This window comes from Dreissena polymorpha, chromosome 12 (genome assembly GCF_020536995.1).
Source record: "Dreissena polymorpha isolate Duluth1 chromosome 12, UMN_Dpol_1.0, whole genome shotgun sequence".
NCBI lineage: Eukaryota > Metazoa > Mollusca > Bivalvia > Myida > Dreissenidae > Dreissena > Dreissena polymorpha.
This window is the reverse complement of record NC_068366.1, coordinates 47,065,253-47,090,421: the sequence shown is the minus strand read 5'-3', so window position 1 is coordinate 47,090,421 and position 25,169 is coordinate 47,065,253. Positions and strand designations below refer to the sequence as shown.

General features: G+C 36.9%; 1 protein-coding gene across 9 annotated transcripts in view; it reads left to right on the top strand.

Annotated features, from left to right (window-relative positions):
* The first annotated feature begins 507 nt into the window (after positions 1-507).
* LOC127852807 (DENN domain-containing protein 5B-like) overlaps positions 508-25,169 on the top strand; it is a 49,637-nt gene continuing 24,975 nt past the window's right edge. For 2 of the 9 annotated variants that reach the window (XR_008036273.1, XM_052386786.1), the window contains exons 1-15: positions 508-748; positions 1,866-1,975; positions 3,191-3,737; positions 4,300-4,320; positions 5,741-5,866; positions 8,696-8,880; positions 9,075-9,885; positions 10,097-10,244; positions 10,814-10,904; positions 11,702-11,740; positions 13,098-13,181; positions 17,130-17,252; positions 19,391-19,543; positions 19,666-19,759; positions 22,103-22,204. Coding sequence is in view for 8 of the 9 variants with exons in the window: in XM_052386786.1 (XP_052242746.1) it covers positions 655-748; positions 1,866-1,975; positions 3,191-3,737; positions 4,300-4,320; positions 5,741-5,866; positions 8,696-8,880; positions 9,075-9,885; positions 10,097-10,244; positions 10,814-10,904; positions 11,702-11,740; positions 13,098-13,181; positions 17,130-17,252; positions 19,391-19,543; positions 19,666-19,759; positions 22,103-22,204 (2,728 nt within the window). In the remaining variant the exon portion in view is untranslated. Of the gene's footprint in view, positions 749-1,865; positions 1,976-3,190; positions 3,738-4,299; positions 4,321-5,740; positions 5,867-8,695; positions 8,881-9,074; positions 9,886-10,096; positions 10,245-10,813; positions 10,905-11,701; positions 11,741-12,909; positions 12,940-13,097; positions 13,182-17,129; positions 17,253-19,390; positions 19,544-19,665; positions 19,760-22,102; positions 22,205-23,687; positions 23,724-25,169 lie in introns of all 9 variants that reach the window. The other 7 variants (XM_052386790.1, XM_052386787.1, XM_052386789.1 and 4 more) reach the window with 7 other exon arrangements.

The window sequence follows — 25,169 nt, the reverse complement described above, 5'->3', positions numbered from 1 at the left end:
TCGGCATACACAATATTTGATAAACCTATTAATAAACCATAAACCAGGACCTATACTTGTGTGTATAGGTCCCGGTATAAACTTACCCAATTATGTGTAATCATAATATATCGGCCTGAAATAAACATGACCTATGCTACTTTCAAATGAAAACCGGTAATCAGGAGAAAAAAAACGTCGTAATAGTAATTAATAAACAGCAAATAAATTAAAACTTATAAAAATGGAAAATCATTTACTGTCAAGCACTTCTTGAGAGTTTTTCGTCAAAAACCACAATGAGAAGGGCCGATACTATGAGACTACGGGATAAATCTTCGGATTGTCTAGGCAGCTTGATGTAATAATTAAGTGTTACATTTACATTCAGCTGGAAATAGTTATGTGCAAAACCAAAGATAGTCGACAATCAAATAAGGTGTTCCGTAACATGAACAAACATTTCCGCTGTCTCGACCCGTAGATTGTGCACGTGATAAGCATCTGAATGATTATCTTATAATACTAAAAGTCACGTGATTTGTTTGGGTTCCGCATTATGCCACCTAGCGGAGCAAACGAAAAACAATAAAGATGTCAAGTGGACACTTAAAATATGGTTATTTTGTGTTGAAGAATTTGAGGTGATGTTAAATATCTTACCCAAATAAGATAATGTCGGGGCAGAAAATCGACCAAAGATTTGCTGATTATTTTGTCATCAGCGGTCTTGACGTAACTTCTGGCTTAGAACCGGACCAACTTTCGGGTAAAGTATATTTCGGATAAATATTAAGAAATCCGGATAAAGATAAATGAATCCGGATGTATTCACTATGGTATCGCTGTTAATATCTGCATCGATTATCGTATGCCCTCTCGTTCTATATACCTTTATGTCGGTTGTTGCTACAAAGTTGAACACACTTAAATTGGTTGCTGATTAAAATATTTTTTATTACTATTTTTAAAGACCGCAGTTTGTGCATTTGCCTTTGCTCTACCAGTGACAAATTTTTAATTTGAAGAACAAGTCTAGCCTTTGTCATTTATGAATGTTTATTTTACATAGTGATTTTCCATATTTAAAGACGTAATAATATTAATAGTAAACTAGAAATGGCGCGGAAGAGGCCGACTCGTATCCCCACGCGGCATGTTTGACCCAGGGGGTACCCCAGTGTTGGTAAAGGGGCCATGCAAAGTTGAGATTGACTGTATTGTCATAAGAGATGTTCAATATCAATTGGAAGTGAATCGGTGTAGAAATTAAGAAGTTAATGTAAAATATTTCTCTCCATTCTTCTGGAGATATCAAGCTTTTTAGTCTCACTACTACCCAACAATATTCATTGTTGGGTCCCTTTTGCTTTTCACTTTCACGAATGATCCTGACATGCACCCCTTTCCTGCCTATCATACTCGAAAGAGCGATTGGCAGTATACAGAGATAGATAGATAAATAACATAAAACAAGAGATGTGTTTGTCAGAAACACAATGCCCCCTCCTGCGCCGCTTTGATTTATTTGAGAAAAAAAATCATTTGGCAGGTTCATTACTTGCCTTCCTTTAAAGCTTATTACTTCCCTTGGATTTGTTTTTTGCACCTTTGACCTTGAAAGATGACCTTGACCTTTCACCACTCAAAATGTGCACCTCCATGAGATACACATGCATACCAAATATCAAGTTGCTTTCTTCAATATTGCAAAAGTTATGGCCGATGCACCATACCGGGGGCATTAAAATGAGTGAAAATCTCTGACCCGGCCCCACCCCAACCCCCATAACTTTTGACCCAGGGGTCAGATCAAAATTCCATCATTTTATTGTACTGTTGCAGTATTAATTTCTGTAACAAAATGTGTTTGAATCAACTTTCAGGTGACAATCTTCACTGTGCACCGCTACGTCGCCCCTACAAGTCACGTGTTCTTGCCAACTATCCTGACTCACTGCCATGGAATCCCATAGACAAGGATGCTGTTGGCATGGTAATGTCCTTTATCTGTGTCAATCACGACAACCTGTATTATAAGTGCAATAATGTATGCACGTAGCCGGAAAAAAATGTCTTAAGGATCTTTAGCCTTTTTATGCCCCCCCCCCCCCCCCCCCCGTCACACTATAGGTTTAGAAAAATGCTCATAACTTCTATGTCGCTTCAGATGTAACATTCATATTTGGTATGCATGTGTATATGGACAAGGTCTTTCCATAGGCACACAAATTTTGACCCCTTAGACCTTGAACTTAGGTTTAGGTTTTGAAAAATTTGTTTAGGTTTCGCAAAATGGTCATAATTTCTATCAAAGCATTTATCAGGGGCATATGTCATCCTATGGAGACAGCTCTTGTTGAATTGTAAAATAAGAATTTGAGTTGATATTTGCAAACATGTATGATGTACTTTCAGTTGTATTTAACTCAATAAACAGTGCCATTCAGATTAATTAACATATTTATGCCCCCCTTCGAAGAATATATAAGGGTATATTGCTTTGCTCATGTCGGTCTGTCGGTCGGTCGGTCCGTCCACCAGGTGGTTGTCAGTCGATAACTCAAGAACGCTTGGGCCTAGGGTCATGAAACTTCATAGGTACATTGATCATGACTGGAAGATGACCGCTATTGATTTTGAGGTCACTAGGTCAAAGGTCAAGGTCACGGTGACCCGAAATAGTAAAATTGTTTTCGGATGATAACTCAAGAACGCATACGCCTAGGATCATGAAACTTCATGGGTAGATTGATCATGACTCACAGATGACCCCTATTGATTTTGAGGTCACTAGGTCAAAGGTCAAGGTCACGGTGACCCGAAATAGTAAAATGGTTTTCGGATGATAACTCAAGAACGCATACGCCTAGGATCATGAAACTTCATAGGTAGATTGATCATGACTTGCAGATGACCCCTATTGATTTTGAGGTCACAAGGTCAAAGGTCAAGGTCACGGTGACCTGAAATTGTAAAATGATTATCGGATGATAACTCAAGAACGCTTTTGCCTAGGATCATGACACTTCATAGGTACATTGATCGTGACCCGCAGATGACCCCTATTGATTTTCAGGTCACTAGGTCAAAGGTCAAGGTCACAGTGACAAAAATTGTATTCACACAATGGCTGCCACTACAATGGACAGCCCATACGGGGGGGGGCATGCATGTTTTACAAACAGCCCTTGTTTTATGTTGATTTCAGCTTTGCTTGCCAAAAGGCTTAACGTTTCGAACTGATAGACAAGAAAGGAAGCCAAAGTTCCACTCATTTGTCATAACGCGAGAGGATGGCTCTAAGCTGTACGGGTCGTCCTACGTAGTATATGAGCAGGTGAGGAACCTGCAGATCTGTGCGGCCATGCAGACCTTGCAGCACATGCATGAAGCTGAAGGAACCCTCCACACGTCGGGCTCTCTAACCCTTCAAGAATACTCACATGACCGCAGTCTTGTACCGGTTGAGCGTCAAGAAACGGACGAACGAGATATCGACACCATGGAATCCTACGATATAAAAACTAATAAACTTTATGTGACAAAGTCTTTATGCTTAATATCACAAGTTCAGTTTGTTTCTGCCCCAAGAACGTTTTTAAAACAGCTTGCAGAAGCTGTCAATAAGCCTATAATAGCCCAGCTGCCATTGGAAGCTTACATTTATAACCTGTTGTATGATGTTCCCATGCCCCCTCCTGGTAGGAGCATGAAGTTCTATGGAGTCACATCACCAATCTTCTGCCAAAGACCAAGTGAGTAGTACCGTAACCTTCTGTCCTTATGAAGTAAACTTACATTATCTGCTGTTTCATTTTGTACTGGATGTATTAGGGATAACATGATGATTACAGCAATAACATTAATAGTTTTATGTTATTTCTGTGAGTTTTTCTGCTTCAAATTTGTGTATACATGTACCAATGAACAATGACATAAACAGTTATTTGTTCCTCCTTGTTATTTCTGCGAGATTTTCTGCTTCAAAAATCGTAATACATTTAGCAATCAATACATGTGTCAATGGTCAATAGATGATATTATCGAAAGACAGTGAGATATTTTAGCCCCAAACTAAAATTAGAGACCGGTCAAATATTAATAAATTTCACCATATTAATTACATAGATTATAAAATATATTTATATTGTATTTATTTCTTCATATTTTTACCATACATTGTCTAAAATAATATAAATTGTTTATTAAAACTTTGTTATACATTGAAATGTTCATATGTAAAAATGCTCTTCACAGAAAGTAGCTAATAATTTAAGTTGGTACTTAAGCATGGCATAAAAAATTGTTCTTTTACAGTGACTTGGAGTGTTATCACAGGTCTGTGAATAGTTGTAGAGATCATATATGGGTTTGGAAACTGGAACTTATATATTGATCGCTAGATAAATATACATGTGTATTGCTCAAGCAAATGCCTTCATGGTGATGGTTGCATTGTAGAGCTACTGCACTACTACTGGTTGAGTACCTTCTTGCATCATACGTTTGAGTGAAGGTCTTATGGGGACTAGTTTGGATGTTATGTATTTGTTGAATTCATCAAATGCACATAGGTGTTCATTAAGTTTTTATTGATATGCTGATTTCAGATTAGACAGGAATATAAAATAGTAGCTTTTAAGATACTGGTGGACCAGATGAATCATGATTATTTTCTTCTTTACTATTAATTTGTAACCCTTTCCCACTTACATACGTATTTAAACAAGTTTGTTGTCCCTTAGAAAGTTATATTTAATGAAAGACCTTTCTTACTAGATTCAAGTTTTAAAGAGTTCATTTCCAACCCTTAGATAATGAGTTAGATATTGATGAGCAGCAGACATCATAAAAACCTGAACAGACTGCGAGTAACTGTTTTGGTTTTTTGCTGTTGGCACATAGTAATTTTCGCTTTGCCTCTGAGTGGGAAAGGGTTAACAAATATTTTTAACAAATAAAGTAAATTACCAAGCATCTTGTTCTTTTAAGTTTTATCTGTCAATAAAAAACGTAGTACCTGGGTGTGTCATGTCTTGATTTTTTGTTCAAGTTAACAATTTTACAAATCAACAATGATAATCACTGACATTTATCATCATGCATAGCTTATATTGAAGCTTAAGCAGCTTTCGCACTTTTTATCTCTTTCCTGAATTTATTCTGGACAAAAAGCACTTTATAACAATAAGTCTGTATTTGACATACAAAGTATCTTTTAAACAAAGATTATGTTTTAATGAATTTGATTTTTATTTACACAAATGAAATATAATAATTGTGTCATTTACGGTTGTGTAGAATTAATAATTTCTGGTCAACATAGCAATACAAAATTCATGAATATGTTGGGTTTTAGAATGAAATATCCACACTGATTGAACCAACAGTAGTTGCCACCTTTTAAGCTGCATGCATGCTTTTCCAAAGCTATCCTACCAAGGTTTCATAAACTGCTGAAGAGACTTTATGAAAAAGGGCTTTGACAATTTGTTTTGGGTGCCAAATTTATTCTGCCTAAAATACAATTCATATAAATTCCAAATTGCTTCTAGATAAGATTTGATTTAAAATGTGTATGAACTAAAATAAATTATGTTTCATTAAGTTACTATTTATCTACGTTTCTACTTCAAATAGTAGAGTAAAGCAAAGACTAGTCTTTGACAAAGCCAGAAAATGGACCCTTTAAGTGGAAACTTGCTTCATTCTCACTGCCCTATGCTGGATCTTGGTCAGCCTATTGCCCCTGTTTTAGGTACTGGTGAGCTGCCCCTGTTTGACTTCTCCCTCTGGGACCTGGTGCGACTCCTGGGCCTTGACCATCTCGTGCAGCTGTTTGTCAGTGTGCTACTGGAGCACCAGATACTGCTGTATTCATCAGGTATGTTCACAGTACAGAGATGGGTGCTTTGTCAGTGTGCTACTGGGGCATCAGATACTGCTGTATTCATCAGGTATGTTCACAGTACAGAGATAGGGGCTTTGTTTGTCAGTGTGCTACTGGAGCATCAGATACTGCTGTATTCATCAGGTATGTTCACAGTGCAGAGATGGGGGCTTTGTTTGTCAGTGTGCTACTGGAGCATCAGATACTGCTGCATTCATCAGGTATGTTCACAGTGCAGAGATGGGGGCTTTGTTTGTCAGTGTGCTACTGGAGCATCAGATACTGCTGTATTCATCAGGTATGTTCACAGTGCAGGTATGGAGGTTTGTTTGTCAGTGTCCTACTGGAGCATCAGATACTGCTGTATTCATCAGGTATGTTGAAAGTGCAGGTATGGAGCTTTGTTTGTCAGTGTGCTTCTGGAGCAACAGATACTGCTGTATTCATTAGGTATGTTGACCGTGCAGGTATGGAGTTTTGTTTGTCAGTGTACTACTGGAGCACCAGATACTGCCGTATTCATTAGGTATGTTCACAGTGCAGAGATGGGAGCTTTGTTTGTCAGTGTGCTACTGAAGCATCAGATACTGCTGTTTTCATCAGGTATGTTGACTGTGCAGGTATGGAGCTTTGTTTGTCAGTGTGCTACTGGAGCACCAGATACTGCTGTATTCATCAGGTATGTTCACAGTACAGAGATGGGGGCTTTGTTTGTCAGTGTGCTACTGGAGCACCAGATACTGCTGTATTCATCAGGTATGTTCACAGTGCAGGTATGGAGCTTTGTTTGTCAGTGTGCTACTGGAGCACCAGATACTGCTGTATTCATCAGGTATTTTCACAGTGCAGGTATGGAGCTTTGTTTGTCAGTGTCCTACCGGAGCACCAGATACTGCTGTATTCATCAGGTATGTTGACAGTGCAGAGATGGGGGCTTTGTTAGTCAGTGTACTACTGGAGCACCAGATACTGCTGTATTCATCAGGTAAGTTCACAGTGCAGAGATGGGGGCTTTGTTCGTCAGTGTGCTACTGGAGCACCAGATACTGCTGTATTCATCAGGTATGTTGACAGTGCAGAGATGGGAGCTTTGTTTGTAAGTGTTCTACTGGAGCACCAGATACTGCTGTATTCATCAGGTAAGTTCACAGTGCAGAGATGGGGGCTTTGTTCGTCAGTGTGCTACTGGAGCACCCGATACTGCTGTATTCATCAGGTATGTTGAGAGTGCAGAGATGGGGGCTTTGTTGGTCAGTGTGCTACTGGAGCACCAGATACTGCTGTATTCATCAGGTATGTTGAAAGTGCAGGTATGGAGCTTTGTTTGTCTGTGCTACTGGAGCACCAGATACTGCTGTATTCATCAGGTATGTTGACAGTGCAGGAATGGAGCTTTGTTTGTCAGTGTCCTACTGGAGCACCAGTGTCCTACTGGAGCACCAGATACTGCTGTATTCATCAGGTATGTTCACAGTGCAGGGATGGAGCTTTGTTTGTCAGTGTGCTACTGGAGCACCAGATACTGCTGTATTCATCAGGTATGTTCACAGTGCAGGAATGGAGCTTTGTTTGTCAGTGTGCTACTGGAGCACCAGATACTGCTGTATTCATAAGGTATGTTCACAGTGCAGGAATGGAGCTTTGTTTGTCAGTGTGCTACTGGAGCATCAGATACTGCTGTATTCATCAGATATGTTGACAGTGCAGAGATGGGGGTATTGTTCGTCAGTGTGCTATTGGAGCACCAGATACTGCTGTATTCATCAGGTATGTTGACAGTGCAGGTATGGAGCTTTGTTTGTAAGTGTCCTACTGGAGCACCAGATACTGCTGTATTCATCAGGTATGTTGACAGTGCAGGTATGGAGCTTTGTTTGTCAGTGTGCTACTGGAGCACCAGATACTGCTGTATTCATCAGGTATGTTCACAGTGCAGAGATGGGGGCTTTGTTTGTCAGTGTCCTACTGGAGCGCCAGATACTGCTGTATTCATCAGATATGTTGACAGTGCAGGAATGGAGCTTTGTTTGTCAGTGTCCTACTGGAGCGCCAGATACTGCTGTATTCATCAGGTATGTTGACAATGCAGGTATGGAGGTTTGTTTGTCAGTGTCCTACTGGAGCACCAGATACTGCTGTATTCATCAGGTATGTTCACAGTGCAGGTATGGAGCTTTGTTTGTCAGTGTGCTACTGGAGCACCAGATACTGCTGTATTCATCAGGTATGTTGACAGTGCAGGTATGGAGCATTGTTTGTCAGTGCGCTACTATTGATGGAAATCAGAAGTGTTGCTCTTGAATAATATTGAATAACTTGATACATTCAGCAAAAGCTGATGTGAACCAAATGTTATGGAGTAAAGTCAAGTGCAACGTTAAAAAGGCACATGATAAGGTGTAGAGAGCAGATTTTTGTTTTAAACATGAAAATCAATGAAATTCAAGCAGATTTACAATTGTGAAATTACTGTAACTGTGAGAATGAATTTCTTGCCAGACAGGCGATCTAAGACAAAGTTAAACTTATTATGTGTCAAATATTATTTCAACTGGCAACATGTAAAAATGTGTCTGATAAGAACAAGCTGGAAAGCAAATATTTATATCTTCAGGGGTGTGTTTTTTTTTCTACTTTCAGCTGATTTCATCTCTCTCAATTTCAAACAAAGTTTACAAATAGTTCTTAACTTTGCTGGGTCTATGAAGAAATGACGAGTTTATTTGAACCTTGTAAAGGGGGTAGGGCATTTTCCTCCCCTTAGGTGGTTCTTTTATCACACACCTGATTATCTTGTATTATATCAGTGATTCTTTGTTTCAGACTATCACCGCCTGATGCTGGTCTCTGAGAGCATAGTGACGCTGGTGTTCCCGTTCACATGGCAGCACGTGTATGTGCCCATCCTGCCAGCGTCCCTCCAGCACTTTCTTGATGCCCCGGTCCCCTACATCATGGGGCTGCACCATGCAGAGGATGACACCTCCAAACCACACCTGCCTAATGAGGTATCGCCGGATATTGTACTGGACATTGCACAATATTATAATGATTGTTTTCTTTTTCAAATGTGATGTGTGATCAACTTATTATTTGTTACTTTAGGGTTGTGTCAATGTGTTACACTGGTGTATCTGCTTTAAGATGTCCATCAAATACTACGTTTTTACACTCATCCATTTTTGTGCGTCTTTATTTCCAGGCAAACCTATGTTTTGTTGACATTGACAACAACAGTGTCCAAGTAGCAGAGGACTTGCCAACATTTCCCTTTGAGCAAGAGCTAAAGGAAGAGTTGTACCAAGCCATTGTGAGCAGCAAAGAACACATGCTGAAAGAGACGTTCACAGATTCTGTGATATCTAGTCCAAAGAGGAAACCAACTCCGCGGCGACTGACAAATCTGGAGCCAGAACCAGGCATGAGGAAGATTCACAGCACATCAGGATTGGAGAAGATGGAGATATTACAACAGAGTGAGGCTTGGTCCAAGATCTCCGCACTTGCCAAGAAAACTGGGGTGTGGAATAAAGATTTTGGGGATCTGGAGGCAGAAATGTCACCGAAAATTGCCAAAGAAGAAATCTCGAAAGAGAAGTTTATAGAACTGGACAAAATGTTGCCCAGGGAACTTGAGGAATTAAAGTTCAACAACTCGATTCGTGAAATTTTCTTAAACAGATTCGTGAACATGTTCTGTTGGTATGAGGAATTTGTGATTATGAATTCCCAGGACCTTGACTCGTGGTTGAGTAGTCGAGAGACGATGCAGAACTTTGACAAGGCGTCTTTCCTGAGTGACCAGGCCGAGAGTTACCTCCCTTTTCTCAGCCCGTTCCTGGAGACGCAGATGTTCGCTACATTGATCGACAACAAAATCATTGCCAATTGGGAGGAGGCCGACCTCAACTTGAAAGTGTTCGAGAGCCGTGTCAAGTTGCTCAAAGAGGGACTCGAGATTTCATCACAACGATCTCAAACTTACGTTAATTGCTCAAAAATCAAAGAAACTGGTACGTGTTTTTGTTTGAGCTGTCTTTCACTTATGTGAATATTAACTCTTATAAAAAATGAAACACATTTTGTTTACTATCTTAAAATTGTTATCATTCATTTCACAAAAGAAATGCTGTGTTTAATTTCCTTTTAAAGTCACTTCATATATTTATATATATTTATTTTTTAATTTCAGTCCTATTTATTTTGTGTATGTTTCTACTTTAGAAATGTTGATTGACAAGCGTTCCAATTACATGGACTACACGGGGAAGAAGCCAGGTCTTCCAGAGGATGTACAGCTACCTGCCCCCCTTGAGATAGGGATGTTCCCCATCCTGGACAAGAACATACTCAACTCTGAAGAAAATATTAAGTATGGGTTTCAAAGAAATGTCTTGGTTCATCAAAGGCATGTAAATAGCACAGAGAGAAGCCTGACTAGTTATGAGAAATGTTAATTAAATATGTTTATCAATTGATTTAATCCTTATAATGAGTCTTCATTAGGCTTAAACAAAACCTTATTTGTTTCTGGTAATATGCCTATATAATTATGGGTTGGTAAATGGGGTTTTTATGGAATGTTATTTATTGAAGACAACACTTGAATTTACCATATTAATAAAAGTATTTGTAAATTAGTATGTCTCTATTTGTTGAGTTACATTTATGTCAAATTTAATACAACCACACCTCAGATCCTCTGTAATGCAATCTGTTATTTCGCTAACCATTTTTGTCCAATATACTGCGAATCTATGGTGGATCATATTTTTTCACACACTTTAATTTTCTTTCTATAATCCGATTGGATCAACTTTAGAGCAGTGATCTATAGGATTATGGGTAAAATAACTTTTTGTGTTACAGACATATTGTTTAATTGGTCGGAAAAAAAATTAATTTACATTTCATTTATCAGTAATGCCCCGTTTGTTTCAGACCCAAGATGAAGGACAGTGCCAAGTGGCGGCGGAAAGATCGTCTGCTGCAGCAGTCAGAACATCTCAAACTGAACTCTAGGCAGCGAGAGGTAAAATGAACCCAAAACTGATATAAACAGCGAGAGTATTAACGTTGATTTATTTTAAATATTAATGTGAATTTCATTTGTTCTGACATAATATCCATAAATTGGTTTGTGTATTATGTGGCGTTATTTACATTGAGGATTAATTTACGAATTAAGATTTGTAGTTGTTATAACATAGTTTTAAACTGATCTTTTCACGGTTTGGTAAATTGACAAAATTGAAAAAAGTTGTTTCAAATTCGCAAATTTTGGGTTTAGTTATGATATTTGTGAGGAAACAGTATTACTGAACATTTACCATGGTCTAATATAGCCATTATATGCATCTTTTGACGATTTAAAAACCTAAAAATTATAAAGCGTTGCAACGCAAAATGATTGAATAATTTGGAGAGTTCTGTTGTTGTCGTTTAAATTTGTGAAACTACGAAGATTGCTTATATAAGGTATAAAATACGCATCTTATGTATGCTTGGCAGGATAGCTCAGTTGGCTAATGCGTTTTTACTTCAGGATTCCGGGGGTCACTGGTTCGAGCCCTGCTGCGGGCTACTTTTTTTTCCTTTTTTAAATTTTATTTATGATTTTTTACTGGAGCTCTTAAAATTTAATGTTTACATTTATCAATATAAAGCATTTAATGACAAACTTCAAAACATGCCAAAATCTGTGAAAAGGCCCCTTCAATAGACTGCTTGACCTTAATAGTTTTGTAGTTGAAGACTGGTTGTGATGCATGAATGTATTTTGTATGTTTTGAAGTGTTTATGTTATTTATTTTATGTTTTGGTGTTTAGTTGTCCCTTTTGGGATCTGTTGCAAAGCAAACCTGGCTTGTAAGTGGAGAGCATGCATTTCTTGCATTTAATGGGTCATATCATGTATGTTACAAATGCAGAGACAAACTTTCAAAATATTACATTTCTTATATGACATTATAACAACTAGCGAATAAAACAAGTTGTTGGGAATATTGTGCATTACAGGGCTTTAAGTCAATATACATGTTTATTTGGAAATGTCAATTTTCAACCAGTTGTTCATATTATGTATAAATCCAGCTAATAAGACTTGGTCATTGTGGACATGAAGGAATTCAGCCTCAAACAGGTGGCTGCTTGGTCAATAACTTCAATTTGGATTGACCAATCTTGATGAATTTTAGGATACAGCAAGCTTTTATGGAGACCTTGTTTGAAATTGTATTTAAGTTTGTCAGGAAAATGTTAAGGTCTCAATAACTTAAAATAAAACATGGCATATGCTAAATAACATAAGTTTGGATTGAGATATTGCCCTTAAATGTTATGTTAAGATAGCATACATTCATATCTAGCTTGGGATTGTTCTTGCCTATGGCCAAGTCATGGTCAAGGTCAGAGTTACTAAGAATACAACAATGGTTTCCTGTGAATATTGTGAGTTTTGGTATTGCACTGAAATTGGGTGTGTTGGATGCAAGACCTTGCATTGGAGATGAGTTGGGTTAATTTCAAGGTCACTGATACTAAAATTAAAAAGAGTTTCTGCTCAATTACTTTCATTTGGATGTAGATATTGTGCTGAAATCGTGTATGTTGGTACCTTGCATGTAGTTTTAATTGTGGATTGCATTTTGAATCAGTTGGATCAAGGTCACTGCTATTTCAAGTAAAGAAACTGCTTAGTTTGGATGGAGATATTACGCTGAACTGGTTGGTGAAGGTAGCTTACATTCAGTCCTATAGCTTGGGATGGCACAATTATTTAAATGGAATGGTAACTAAGCATGGTAAGCTGATATTGCCATGTTTTTTTGTAGAGGGTTGTTTTAACAGATTATTGAAAGAAATTGTGGAAATTCAGTTATATAAATAGTAGGGCTATTAAAATATAATCGGTTTGTATGAATATATTATTATTGGGGCTATTTGATTACTACAATAATTATAAGGACTGGATTATTTTATTTAAAAAAATAATTTTACTGTATTAAATTGACAGATGTTTGTATTTTTTGTCACAGTATGTAAAGACAGTGATGTTTTTTGAATCGGTATGTTGGATAATTTATAACTATTCAATCCCGCCCATATATGTGGTGTTGACTTTAATTTAGAGCTTTTTGAGTTTGTTGCTAATTTTGGAACATAACCAGCACAAAAAGAGCTTGCAATCTGATGGTATAATCATGGTGTGTTATTTTATGTGAAGATAACTCGGACTGTAGCGAGTCAAGACCCAGACACGTTCAGTTGCGACACAAACACAGACCACTCTGTGACACTGAGTGATGATGTAAACTATTTATTATCAATTCTCCATACCTCATTCCTGGATGCTACTCATTGCAACCTGTATCTTTTTCTCACTCGATAATCCTCATGGTATCATGACATTACAACAGTGCAGTCTTTGGCATTAAGTCTTACTTATTTAATACAAATGAACCTTGCTCTCGGAAAAGCTGGTGTTATGCATGTGTGTAATATGTTGTCCCAAATTAGCCTGTGCAGTCTGCAAAGGCTTATTAGGGACAACACTTTCTGCTTTTATCTATTCTTTGTTTCATGGAAGTCTCTTGGTGAAAATACCCAGTTAAGGCGGAAAGTGGCGTCCTGATTTGCTTTCTCAGACTGCAGTGGCTAATATGGGATGACACTTTACGCACATGCATTAAGTCACTCGGACTGCAGTGGCTAATATGGGACGACACTTTACGCACATGCATTAATCAGACTGCAGTGGCTAATATGGGACGACACTTTACGCACATGCATTAAGCCACTTGGACTGCAGTGGCTAATATGGGACAACACTTTACGCACATGCATTAAGCCACTCGGACTGCAGTGGCTAATATGGGACAACACTTTACGCACATGCATTAAGCCACTCGGACTGCAGTTGCTAATATGGGACGACACTTTACGCACATGCATTAATCAGACTGCAGTGGCTAATATGGGACGACACTTTACGCACATTCATTAAGCCACTTGGACTGCAGTGGCTAATATGGGACAACACTTTACGCACATGCATTAAGCCACTCGGACTGCAGTGGCTAATATTGGACGACACTTTACGCACATGCATTAATCAGACTGCAGTGGCTAATATGGGACGACACTTTACGCACATGCATTAAGCCACTTGGACTGCAGTGGCTTATATGGGACAACACTTTACGCACATGCATTAAGCCACTCGGACTGCAGTGGCTAATATGGGACAACACTTTATGCACATGCATTAAGCCACTCGGACTGCAGTGGCTAATATGGGACGACACTTTACGCACATGCATTAAGCCACTTGGACTGCAGTGGCTAATATGGGACGACACTTTACGCACATGCATTAAGCCACTTGGACTGCAGTGGCTAATATGAGACGACACTATACCCACATGCATTAAGCCACTTGGACTGCAGTGGCTAATATGGGACGACACTTTACGCACATGCATTAAGCCACTTTGTCTGAGAGGGAGGCTAAAATGTTTTATTTATGTTTGTGATTAATTTGACAAAGTTGGTATCTAATTGTGCACTTTTTTCATCTGTTACTTAAGTGTTTAACTTATTAATATGTGGAGGAAAAATAACTGGGTAGACTAATTGTCTAATGCACACATTTTATTAAAGTTGTAATCTTGTAACTCATTATCTTCCCACTTCCACATAATGTTAAAGGTATATTTCATTATGTTGTTGCATAAGTCATAAACATGTGTGTGTACCATTATGACTAGTATGATTGTGAGATTATTTGTGTTGCTCTAATATTCAATAAATACATGTATTGAGTTACCTTTTAAGCCTGTTCGACTGGAAACCAGGAATAACATATTAATAATTATTTCAAGTAAATTTGGCATGGCTTAACAGAATGGCTATATATATATATTACAATGGTGTGTATGTTTTTAATGCTGCATCATGACCTCATTAATGTTTCAAACAGTCCCCCATCTTAAAACTATAAGACATGAAACCTATGAGTATCCATAAAGTTAGGTTCCTACTTTCAAGACTCAGCAAGATTGACATTAAATTTTGAGTTGTCCTTAACAGATTTAATGACAATGAAACTCATATAACATATGTCAATTTTTTTCTGATCCACCTATTAAATGCTTGTTCTCCACCTGTTTGTCTGCTGAATTTCACAGTCACGCTCAATCTTCACCTAATCATCCCCCTCACCAACAACATTTTACAGCGCAGTGTACTGTTTCTACCAGCCCACTATGTGCATACACCTCACACCACTCAAGTGAACATAACCGTAGTATTTGCCTTCAAACCTTTCTAGGATTTTTATGTCCCCCACTATAGTAGTGGGGGACATATTGTTATTGCCCTGTCTGTTTGTTGGTCTGTTGGTTGGTTGGTTTGCGCCAACTTTAACATTTGCAATAACTTTTGCAATATTGAAGATAGCAACTTGATATTTGGCATGCATATGTATCTCATGGAGCTGCACATTTTTAGTGGTGAAAGGTCAAGGTCATCCTTCAAGGTCAAAGGTCAAATATATGGGTCAAATTCGCTCATTTAATGTACACTTTTGCAGTATTTCAATATTGAAGATAGCAACTTGATATTTGGCATGCATGTGTATCTCATGGAGCTGCACATTTTGAGTGGTGAAAGGTCAAGGTCATCCTTCAAGGTCAGAGGTCAAATATATGTGGCCCAAATGGCTTATTTTATGAAAACTTTTGCAATATTGAAGATAGCAACTTGATTTTTGGCATGCATGTGTATCTCATGGAGCTGCACATTTTGAGTGGTGAAAGGTCAAGGTCATCCTTCAAGGTCAAATATATGGGTCAAAATTGCTCATGTAATGTCACTTCTGCAATATTGAAGCTAGCAATTTTATATTTGAAATGCATGTGTATCTCATGGAGCTGCACATTTTGAGTGGTGAAGGGTCAAGGTCAAGGTCATCCTTCAAGGTCAAACGTCATATAGGGGGACATTGTGTTTCACAAACACATCTTGTAAGATATTGGAATACAGTACTTTAAGGAAGCCAGATTGACAGACATTATAATGACGGTTTGAGTAGTTTTTTTAGCTTATGAGTTAAGAGCTTTTACAAATACAAAGATAAATTCCTGTATCTCTCAATATTATCAGATTATGGTCTGTGTGTGTGCAATGAATTTATGATAGAATGTACATGCCCTTGTAAGCTCTAGGAGAATGTATTGAATTGCTCATTCAAACAGGGACCAGGGTCAATATAGCATGTTTGCCTCTTAGATTTCCCCCATCCTTCCATTGCGGTGAATGGTCCTATAATGAATGTATGGATTCAGATTTAATTTCTGTATTCATTCCACTCTATATCTTAGTATTCTTGTTATGTTTGAAGTCTTGTGCATCCGCATGTGTTGGAAGCAAAATGGACTGATCATTAGTATAAAAACAACTTTTGATGTTTTTCTCCATGAAGTTTTGTAAAGTATCTAGTAAGCTTTCCTTGCAATTGTTCAATTTAAATAGTATCAATTGAATTCTACTATGTGAATCAAATATGAATTTCTGAGGATATATTATTGAATATTACTGGACTTGTATTCACACAGCAAATTAATATTTTTTCTATTTTTGTGTGGTAAAAATAGTGCAGGATAAAATAACTTTACTGAGGCTTCAATGTTATTTGTAAAATTTCAGCAAAATACAAATATGTGAATACATGTAGAAAGTTAATACAATATAGTTAGAAAATTGCTTATGTTAAAATGTTCTGAAAAATACATAATATGTTGATCTGCAAACCAATCCTGTTTGTTGTGCAAAATCAGCACATTGTGTATCAATCACAATGTTTACAATCAGTTAACTGTAATAAAATTATGTTCTTATAAGATCAGAGCCATTGCATTCAGTCAGCAAATCCCATATTGCATAGTATGTTAGAATTGTGTATTTGTTTGCGGAACAAGTTAAATGTATCAGTAATATCCATTTTGAAGGAAATCAAATCTCTTTGATGATGAACAGGACGCATGCCTATAGTACTGTAATATTGTAAGTTAAAAAATGGAATTCTTCACACTATTCACATTATTTGTTCTGATCATAGTTTTATAGCCCACATTGCTTCACTTTTCATGTGCAAAAAATAAAATAAGTACTGATTATTATCGGAACACAAACACAATTTTTTTTAAATAAGATTTTTAAAAAGTACTTGAGGCTATATCATGTGCTGTGTTTGCAGAAGTTCCTTGCGGAGGCGCGTAGCAAGCTGGTGCAGCCTCGACTGACAGAGATGGCTGCTGGGGGTATGGAACAGACCAACTGGAAGTTTGTGGAAACTCTGCTCAAGGAATGCAAGACTAAAGTAAGCTTAGTCTCTCGTGCCTCTTCTAGCCATCAGTTCATTATGGTGGCTCTTCATGTTTTGTGGCGATTATTATTGGGATCACATTTAATCTTATTTCTCACATATAACAATTATTACGCTATGTCCATTGATTGTCATTGTGTGGTGTTAGGTGTTTCATGTCAACATTTAGCTGGTAACCACTCTACAGGTCACATTTTTCATCCATTCTTGATGACACCTGGTCAGAATGTTTATCTGGACAATATCTTGGACAAGATCAATCTGGGTCCTGTGCGTTTAAAAACTAGGTCACCGGGTCAAATATTAGAAAAAACATTTTACCTCTCTAGATCGTAGAAGCCACATTTATGACACAATTTAGATGAAACTTTGTCAGGATATTTTTTTGACAACAACAAGGCCAAGTTTGAATCTTGATCAGATGCGTCCAAAAACTTGATCAAATCTTTAAAATACTTTTGAAGACACATTCATGACTAAGTCTTGATGAAACTTGGTCATAATGTTTCTATTTACAATATGAAGGCCATTTGTAAATTCTGTTTCACACAAAATAGAGGTCTGTCTCGCTCCTGGTTTATTAGTCCCCTACCGGTTTCACCGGAGGGGACTTGTGGTTTGCGCTCTGTGTGTAGGTCAGTCCGTCAGTCTGTCACACTTTTCTGGATCCTGCGATTACTTTAATATTTTTTCATGAAACTTGGAACATGGATAGATGGCAATATGGACATTATGCACGTCATTTCATTTTGTTCATACGTCAAAAAATTATGGTTGCTATGGCAACAAATAGACTAGAAATACTGCTGAAAATGGTGTTTTTTCTGGATCCTGCGATAACTTTAGAAGTTTTTCATTTTTTTTGCATGAAACTTGAAATATGGATAGATGGCAATATGGACATTATGCACGTCATTTCATTTTGATCCTACGTCAAAAATTATGGTTGCTATGGCAACAAATATACTAGAAATACTGCTGAAAATGTTGTTTTTTTTCTTGATCCTGCGATGACTTTAAAAGTTCTTAATATTTTTTCATGAAACTTAAAACATGGATAGATGGCAATATGGACATTATGCACGTCATTTCATTTTGTTCCTACGTCAAAAATTCTGGTTGCTATGGCAACAAATAGACTAGAAATACTGCTGAAATGGTGTATTTTCCTGAATACTGCAATAACTTTAAAAGTTCTTCATATTTTTTCATGAAACTTGAAACATGGATAGATGGCAATATGGACATTATGCACGTCATTTCATTTTGTTCTTGCATCAAAAATTCTGGTTGCTATGGCAACAAATAGACTAGAAATACTGCTGAAAATGGTGTTTATTTCTGGATCCTGCAATAACTTTAAAAGTTCTTCATATTTTTTCATGAAACTTGAAACATGGATAGATGGCAATATGGACATTATGCACGTCATTTCATGTTGTTCCTACGTCAAAAATTCTGGTTGCTATGGCAACAAATATAACAAATAGAAAAAAATTCAGACAATGGTGGAATTTCTGACAATGGTGGAAACCGGTAGGGGACATATATTGCTTGACAATAGTCTTGTTCAAACCTGTTTCAGCTTGTTGTCCCCTACCGGTTTCACGAGAGGGGACTTATGGTTTGCGCTCCCTCTGTCAGTCTGTCTGTCAGTCTGTCCGTCCCACTTTTCTGGATCCTGGGATAACTTTACAAGTTCTTAATATTTTTTCATGAAACTTGAAACATGGATAGATGGCAATATGGACATTATGCACGTCATTTCATTTTGTTCCTACGTCAACAATTCTGATTGCTATGGCAACAAATAGACCAGAAATACTGCTGAAAATGGTGGTTTTCTGGATCCTATGATAACTTTAAAAGTTCTTGATATTTTTTCATGAAACTTGAAACATGGATAGATGGCAATAAGGACATTATGCACATCATTTCATTTTGTTCCTATGTCAAAAATTCTGGTTTCTATGGCAACAAATTAAAAATAAATTCTAACAATGGTGGAATTTCTGACAATGGTGGAGTCGGTAGGGGACCATATTGCTTGGCAATCTCTTTGTTTTGCCTGTTTCATAGTATGCTGAGTTTTTTCCCCCAATCTACCTACCTGTTGTGGTTCCCTGTTTCAGACAAAGCGTATGTTGGTTGAGAAGATGGGCCAGGAGGCGGTAGAGCTGGGCCACAGTGAGGGCAACATCACAGGTGTGGAGGAGAACACGCTGATAGCCAGCCTGTGTGACCTGCTGGAGAGGATCTGGAGTCATGGGTTGCAGACCAAGAAGGTACAGGCTACATGCCTTCTTTTAATTCCATTTGTAAGATCACTTTTAACAGAATTCTTCAATTCCATTTTTGAGGGGATGATACCATGAAGGTTTAAAATGTCTCTGGGATGTACTTACAGGGCAAGTCTGCACTGTGGTCTCACCTACTGAACTATGTGGAGTCGGATGAAAGCAGTAACGGCAAGTCTACTAACACTAGTCCTCTGTCACCAGGTATGTACAGATCAAATTTGGGTGTGGGCATGTATTCATCAACCCATTGTTAGACTTGACAATAAATAATAGACGTAAACTTTACAAAACACAATTACTTTTCAAATATGCAGATTTTAAATTAATCAATGTGATAGAGAAGAGGAATTTCAAGAAATGTTCTTCACACTGAAGTCTACAAAAGGATTGGTTAATACTGACCTAGAAACCTAATCAAGTTTACAAAACAATCAAATAGGATGATTAAATAAATGCTATCTTATAAATAAAAAGGTTCTATAACCTTTGTGTACATTTATAAGTGCTGTTTCGATATCGATGTAATATCACTAGTTTGCTAACAATTTATGTTTCTAGTGGCATCTAGACTAAAGCTGGTTCCCATTTGAATGTTTCAGTGCAGTTCTAAATGTTAACAGATTATAGTTTAAAAAGTTTGTTTTTTTAGTTTTCTTTAGAAAACTGGTAAAATAAGATTTTTGAAGTGAAATGGTAATACTGTCTACTTTTCATTCTAAAATTATAATTTTGCACCACTATTGAATTTTTAAAAAGTGCACATAATTAAATCCAATAAAATGTCACATTACCGTGTCCTCTGGTACACCAAAGTGGTTTGTGGTGCAGCAGTGAGTCTAGGTGATACCCAGCAGTACAGCTGTATGACGGCTAGCTCTCCCCTGGGTAGGTTGTGTTGTGGACATGAGTCCTGCACCACCGTCATCCTGTACAGTGTTGAACTTCATCATAGCGCACATCTGAGGTCTCAACATCTGTTGAATAACTAGAGGAACTGTCAGACTTTTGCTGACAGAACATGTGTACTTGAGGATCAAATAGAATATTTATTCATCTTTGTATGAACTATTAGAAAATGATCCCTAATAAAAGCTGTGATATCATGCATTCGGAATGCAGAGTTTAAGTAAAATCACATAATGTTTGAAGTATTTTACCATAATTCAGTCACAAGAATCTGTCGTAATATACCATGTAGTTGTATTCTATGGCATAAACTTGGTCAGAAACTGTCTAAAACTAGGTCACCAGGTCAACTTTTGACTACAACTGGTTTACCTCCCATTGAGTTCAAGGCCATCATGGCCCTCTTGTTGAAAAACTGATATCTACATTGACACCATGTTGCTGTTCCAATTGGAAGAGATCCCCTGTTAATGGTTTTCCTTTCTGTATTTAACAAACAGTAGTACACCTCATAGTTGGCATCAGATCTTTTGACCTCAGTTCATTCATTGTTTTCCTGAACAGTTAGTCTTATGTTCATTAAGCTTAAGTTGCCCTTGTTATGTCATTTTTATATAAACCATATTACCAGTAAACTATATGTTCTTTTTAAGTTGATAGTTTTTTTATTATGTAATTTGTATTCAATATATTTAATTGAATCTTTATTTTTATGCCCCGGTAGGGTGGCATATAGCAGTTGAACTGTCAGTCCCTTTGTCTGTCGGTCCCTCCGTCTGTCCGGTCCGGTCCGTCCTGTCCGTCCATCCATCTGAAAACTTTAACATTGGCCATAACTTTTGCAATATTGAATATAGGAACTTGATATTTGGCATGCATGTGAATCTTATGAAGCTGCACATTTTGAGTGGTGAAAGGTCAAGGTCATCCTTCACGGTCAAAAGTCAACAAATACAATCCAAGGGAAGTAATAAGCTTTAAAAGGGAGATAATTTCTAAACCTGCCAAATGATATATTGAAATTTTATTTCAAAGCGGCGCAATAGGGGGCATTGTGTTTCTGACAAACACATCTCTTGTTTGTATACTAATTTGCAATCGATTGATGTGCTTAAGCAACATTAAATTTATTTGTTGTCCTGTTAATGCCTACTTTCGTATGATGTTTTATGGTGTTGACTATAGTTCATTACTTTAAATGGATTTCATTCTGCTTCACGTTCTTTTATATTGTTTAGCCTTTCACCACTCAGTATTCCATTAATATGCATAAAATTGTTAGGTGTTGTCCATTTTGAAATGGTGTCATTTGAACAATGAACATCCTCGATCTCAAATCAGAATTAAGGAAATAATTTTGTTAAGTCCAGTTACAATGTCTAATAATTATTGTCAGATTGTGCCCTTAGGATGTTATGACATTCAGAATTTATAATACAATATTTTCATTGTTAGTCATGCTAACTCTAGAACATATTTATCAGTCATAATTAAGTGCTCTGTATTTAGCCCCCTAGACAAATCTAGAACAGATCAGTCTTGGTCACATGATAATTTTCACACAACTGATCAGTTTATACCTTATACAAAACTTAATTCCTGAACTTTGACTGCATGTCCAACTGATTTTTGACCCAGTTTTGACACCGACCAGTCTGCAATCGCAGAAAGGAATGCGGAGAAGTCGGTCCCTCGCTGATTTAAACAGTTCTCTCACGGACATATATGCCACACTGTGTAGTAAGTGAGAGCAGTGTGTGTACACAAAGACATGTAGACATGTAGACACTTAACACACTGTACTTTTTTTTTTATAGCTGACCAATTATATGCAATTTTGCCAGTTAAGATTTGTTATACATGAAATGAAATAATTGCCAAAATTTCTTAAGTTTCCTTGTAATTTTTTTGATTTCCAGTATATACATAAACTTTTAGCTATTACTATAACAATTGAGGATACTTTATAATATAGTAAATAGGATTGAAATGCTGTCTTTAAGGTTTAGTGACAACAAAACATTTAACTATATTTGCATATAGTGGGTCTGAACTAACCTTGGTTTCAGTGAATTGACCTACACCTTGGTTTGCAGTGGTTTTACTGTAGCTGTTCCTATGTTATCCACTTCTTGCAATGGTGTGCTGTACCTATGTAACCCAGACTTACTGTCTCTTACACACTGGACTGGTCTGGCACCCTTGGATGCAGTTGTTCCTTAGTTGACTTGTATTGGTTTTCGCATGTCAGAATCATCATGAACAATTTACCTTTCATTCTCCATATTATTGTGGAGAGAATCTTTAAATTTAAACCTTGAATTGAAAGGGTAACTTTTTGCACTGCAAGAATTGTCCTTTTTTAGATTTACTCATTTTTTAAACAGAGAATAAATGTGTAATAAAACAGTTTAGTTTAGATTTATATTATTCTATAAAATGTTTTTATAAATCTTATTAATATACATGTACATGTATTAACTTTTATGATATTAGTGCATTTATAACATTACTAATTACTATTATACGTCAACTATTTATCAGTAGTTCTTATCTATAGTATTTTATATTACTTTTTATTCCCTCCTTCGAGGAAGAGGGGGTATATTGTTTTGCACATGTCGGTCCGTCGGTCGGTCCGTTGGTCGGTCCGTCCACCAAATGGTTTTCGGATGATAACTCAAGAATGCTTAGGCCTAGGATAATGAAACTTCATAGGTACATTGATCATGACTGGGAGATGACCCCTATTGACTTTCAGGTCACCAGGTCAAAGATCAAGGTCGCAGTGACCTGAAGCAGTAAAATGGTTTCTAACGTATTCACACAATGGCTGCCACTACAACTGACAGTCCATTTGGGGTCATGCGTGTTTTACAAACAGCCCTTGTTTACTGTAGGTGAAGTTTTATGTCTTTTGTCATTTACCAGGATTTCTTTAGAGATTTCCACCTTAAAGCTGCTTGTACCAAGATTTTCATGATTGAAGTAAATAATAAAAATAATTTAGTCATTTTGTACTTCAGAATGTAAAACGTTTTAACGGCTGCATGACACTCATAAGTTCATTCATATTCCATGATCATTTCTTAACCAAAATACCCATGGATATCTTTGATAAACCATTTGGGAACACGGTTCTGGTGGACTGGTGAACAAGTAGCTTTAATATCATGACTTGGTACAAAAATACTAATCTGTTTGACTCTTTGTCTTCTCGCAGCCTTGGCTTGGTGTATTCTGCGTAAGAGATACCAAAGTAGGTCTGGATTTGTGTCAAGGTCACTTTCTCTTTTTGTTTTTTTGGCAACAAATGTTTGTGTTTGTTTTAAATGTGTTACTTAATACATGTGTATATTAAGTACCATTTTGGGAAGGTTTGAAGTATAAAACTAGTGATTGTCCTTTACATAAATCTGCTTGTTCACTTTATATCTGACATTTAAATACCAGAGTAAGATCATCATGTAGATGGTAATGGGGAAGCATTTTATACAGTTTTAATAGTATACATTGGTATTTCACAAAAATGGTATAGTTTACCAATCTTAACCTGGCACTGACCTTTATGCATGAATACTTTAAAGTACTGTAAGGAAGGATCAAGTATATAGTGTCAGTACTGTAAGCGATTTTAATCGATTGAAGGACACCACAGTGATTATACTGTTGCAGTCTCATTAATCTCGTGCAAAACGTACATGAATAAAACCGAATGTAAATATAGGTCGCAATCCTTGCTTAACCCTTTCCCACTTAAAAGCAAAGTGAAAATAGCTATGTACAAACAGCATTAAACCAGAACAGCCTGCGAGTAACTCACAGCCTGTTCAGGTTTTATGATGTTTGCTGCTCATCAGTATCCAAGGGTTGGAATTGAAGCCTTTAAAACTTGAATCTAGTAAGAAAGTTCTTTAATTAAATGTAACTCTCTGAGGGACTACAAGGGCATACAAATACATATCTAAGTGGTACAGGGTTAAAATGTATGATAATTGAGATCAACAGTGCCAGGTAAATGCTGTCATTTTAAGCCATTAAAATGTTGAATTTATGTCATGTAAATGAAACATATAACCCACAGGTGAACAAGCAGCTTTTACCTGTTGTATTCTTTCCAGTGGTTAATTGTGCTGTTACATTACGCTTAGACACAGAAATAACATGTTATATATTTTGCAAGCTTTAATGCATTGAAGATTTTGTTGGTTTGGTAGATATTTTATTTCAATTCATTAGTGATGAGATAAAATAATATTCTAAATATAGTTTATATATTTTATGTGATAACAAGTGAATACCAAATCTTTTTTTTCTCTAAAAATAACAGATTTTCTGAAATTTTCATATGAATGTACATTTTCATTGTATATTTTTTCTATTTTAACATTACAGTTTTCCTTATGGAACAGTGAATATACATAATCTGAAATACTTACTGTCACATCATTAGTATGAAACAGTTTTGTGCTTACTGCATATCATCAAAAATGTTCACATGGGAACAAAATGATCTGTGAACTGTACTTAGCCAACCATTATAGAATATCAGTATAACTTCAGATGAATTTCTTTGAGAAATACTGTATTTCACTGTTCCTCCTTACCACCAAGTTGCATGCTGTAGGATCAAACTAAAATTTTTTGTCATCTATGTTATGTGTTCACACTATTATTTAAATACATGGCTACTGGAGCAGCATGT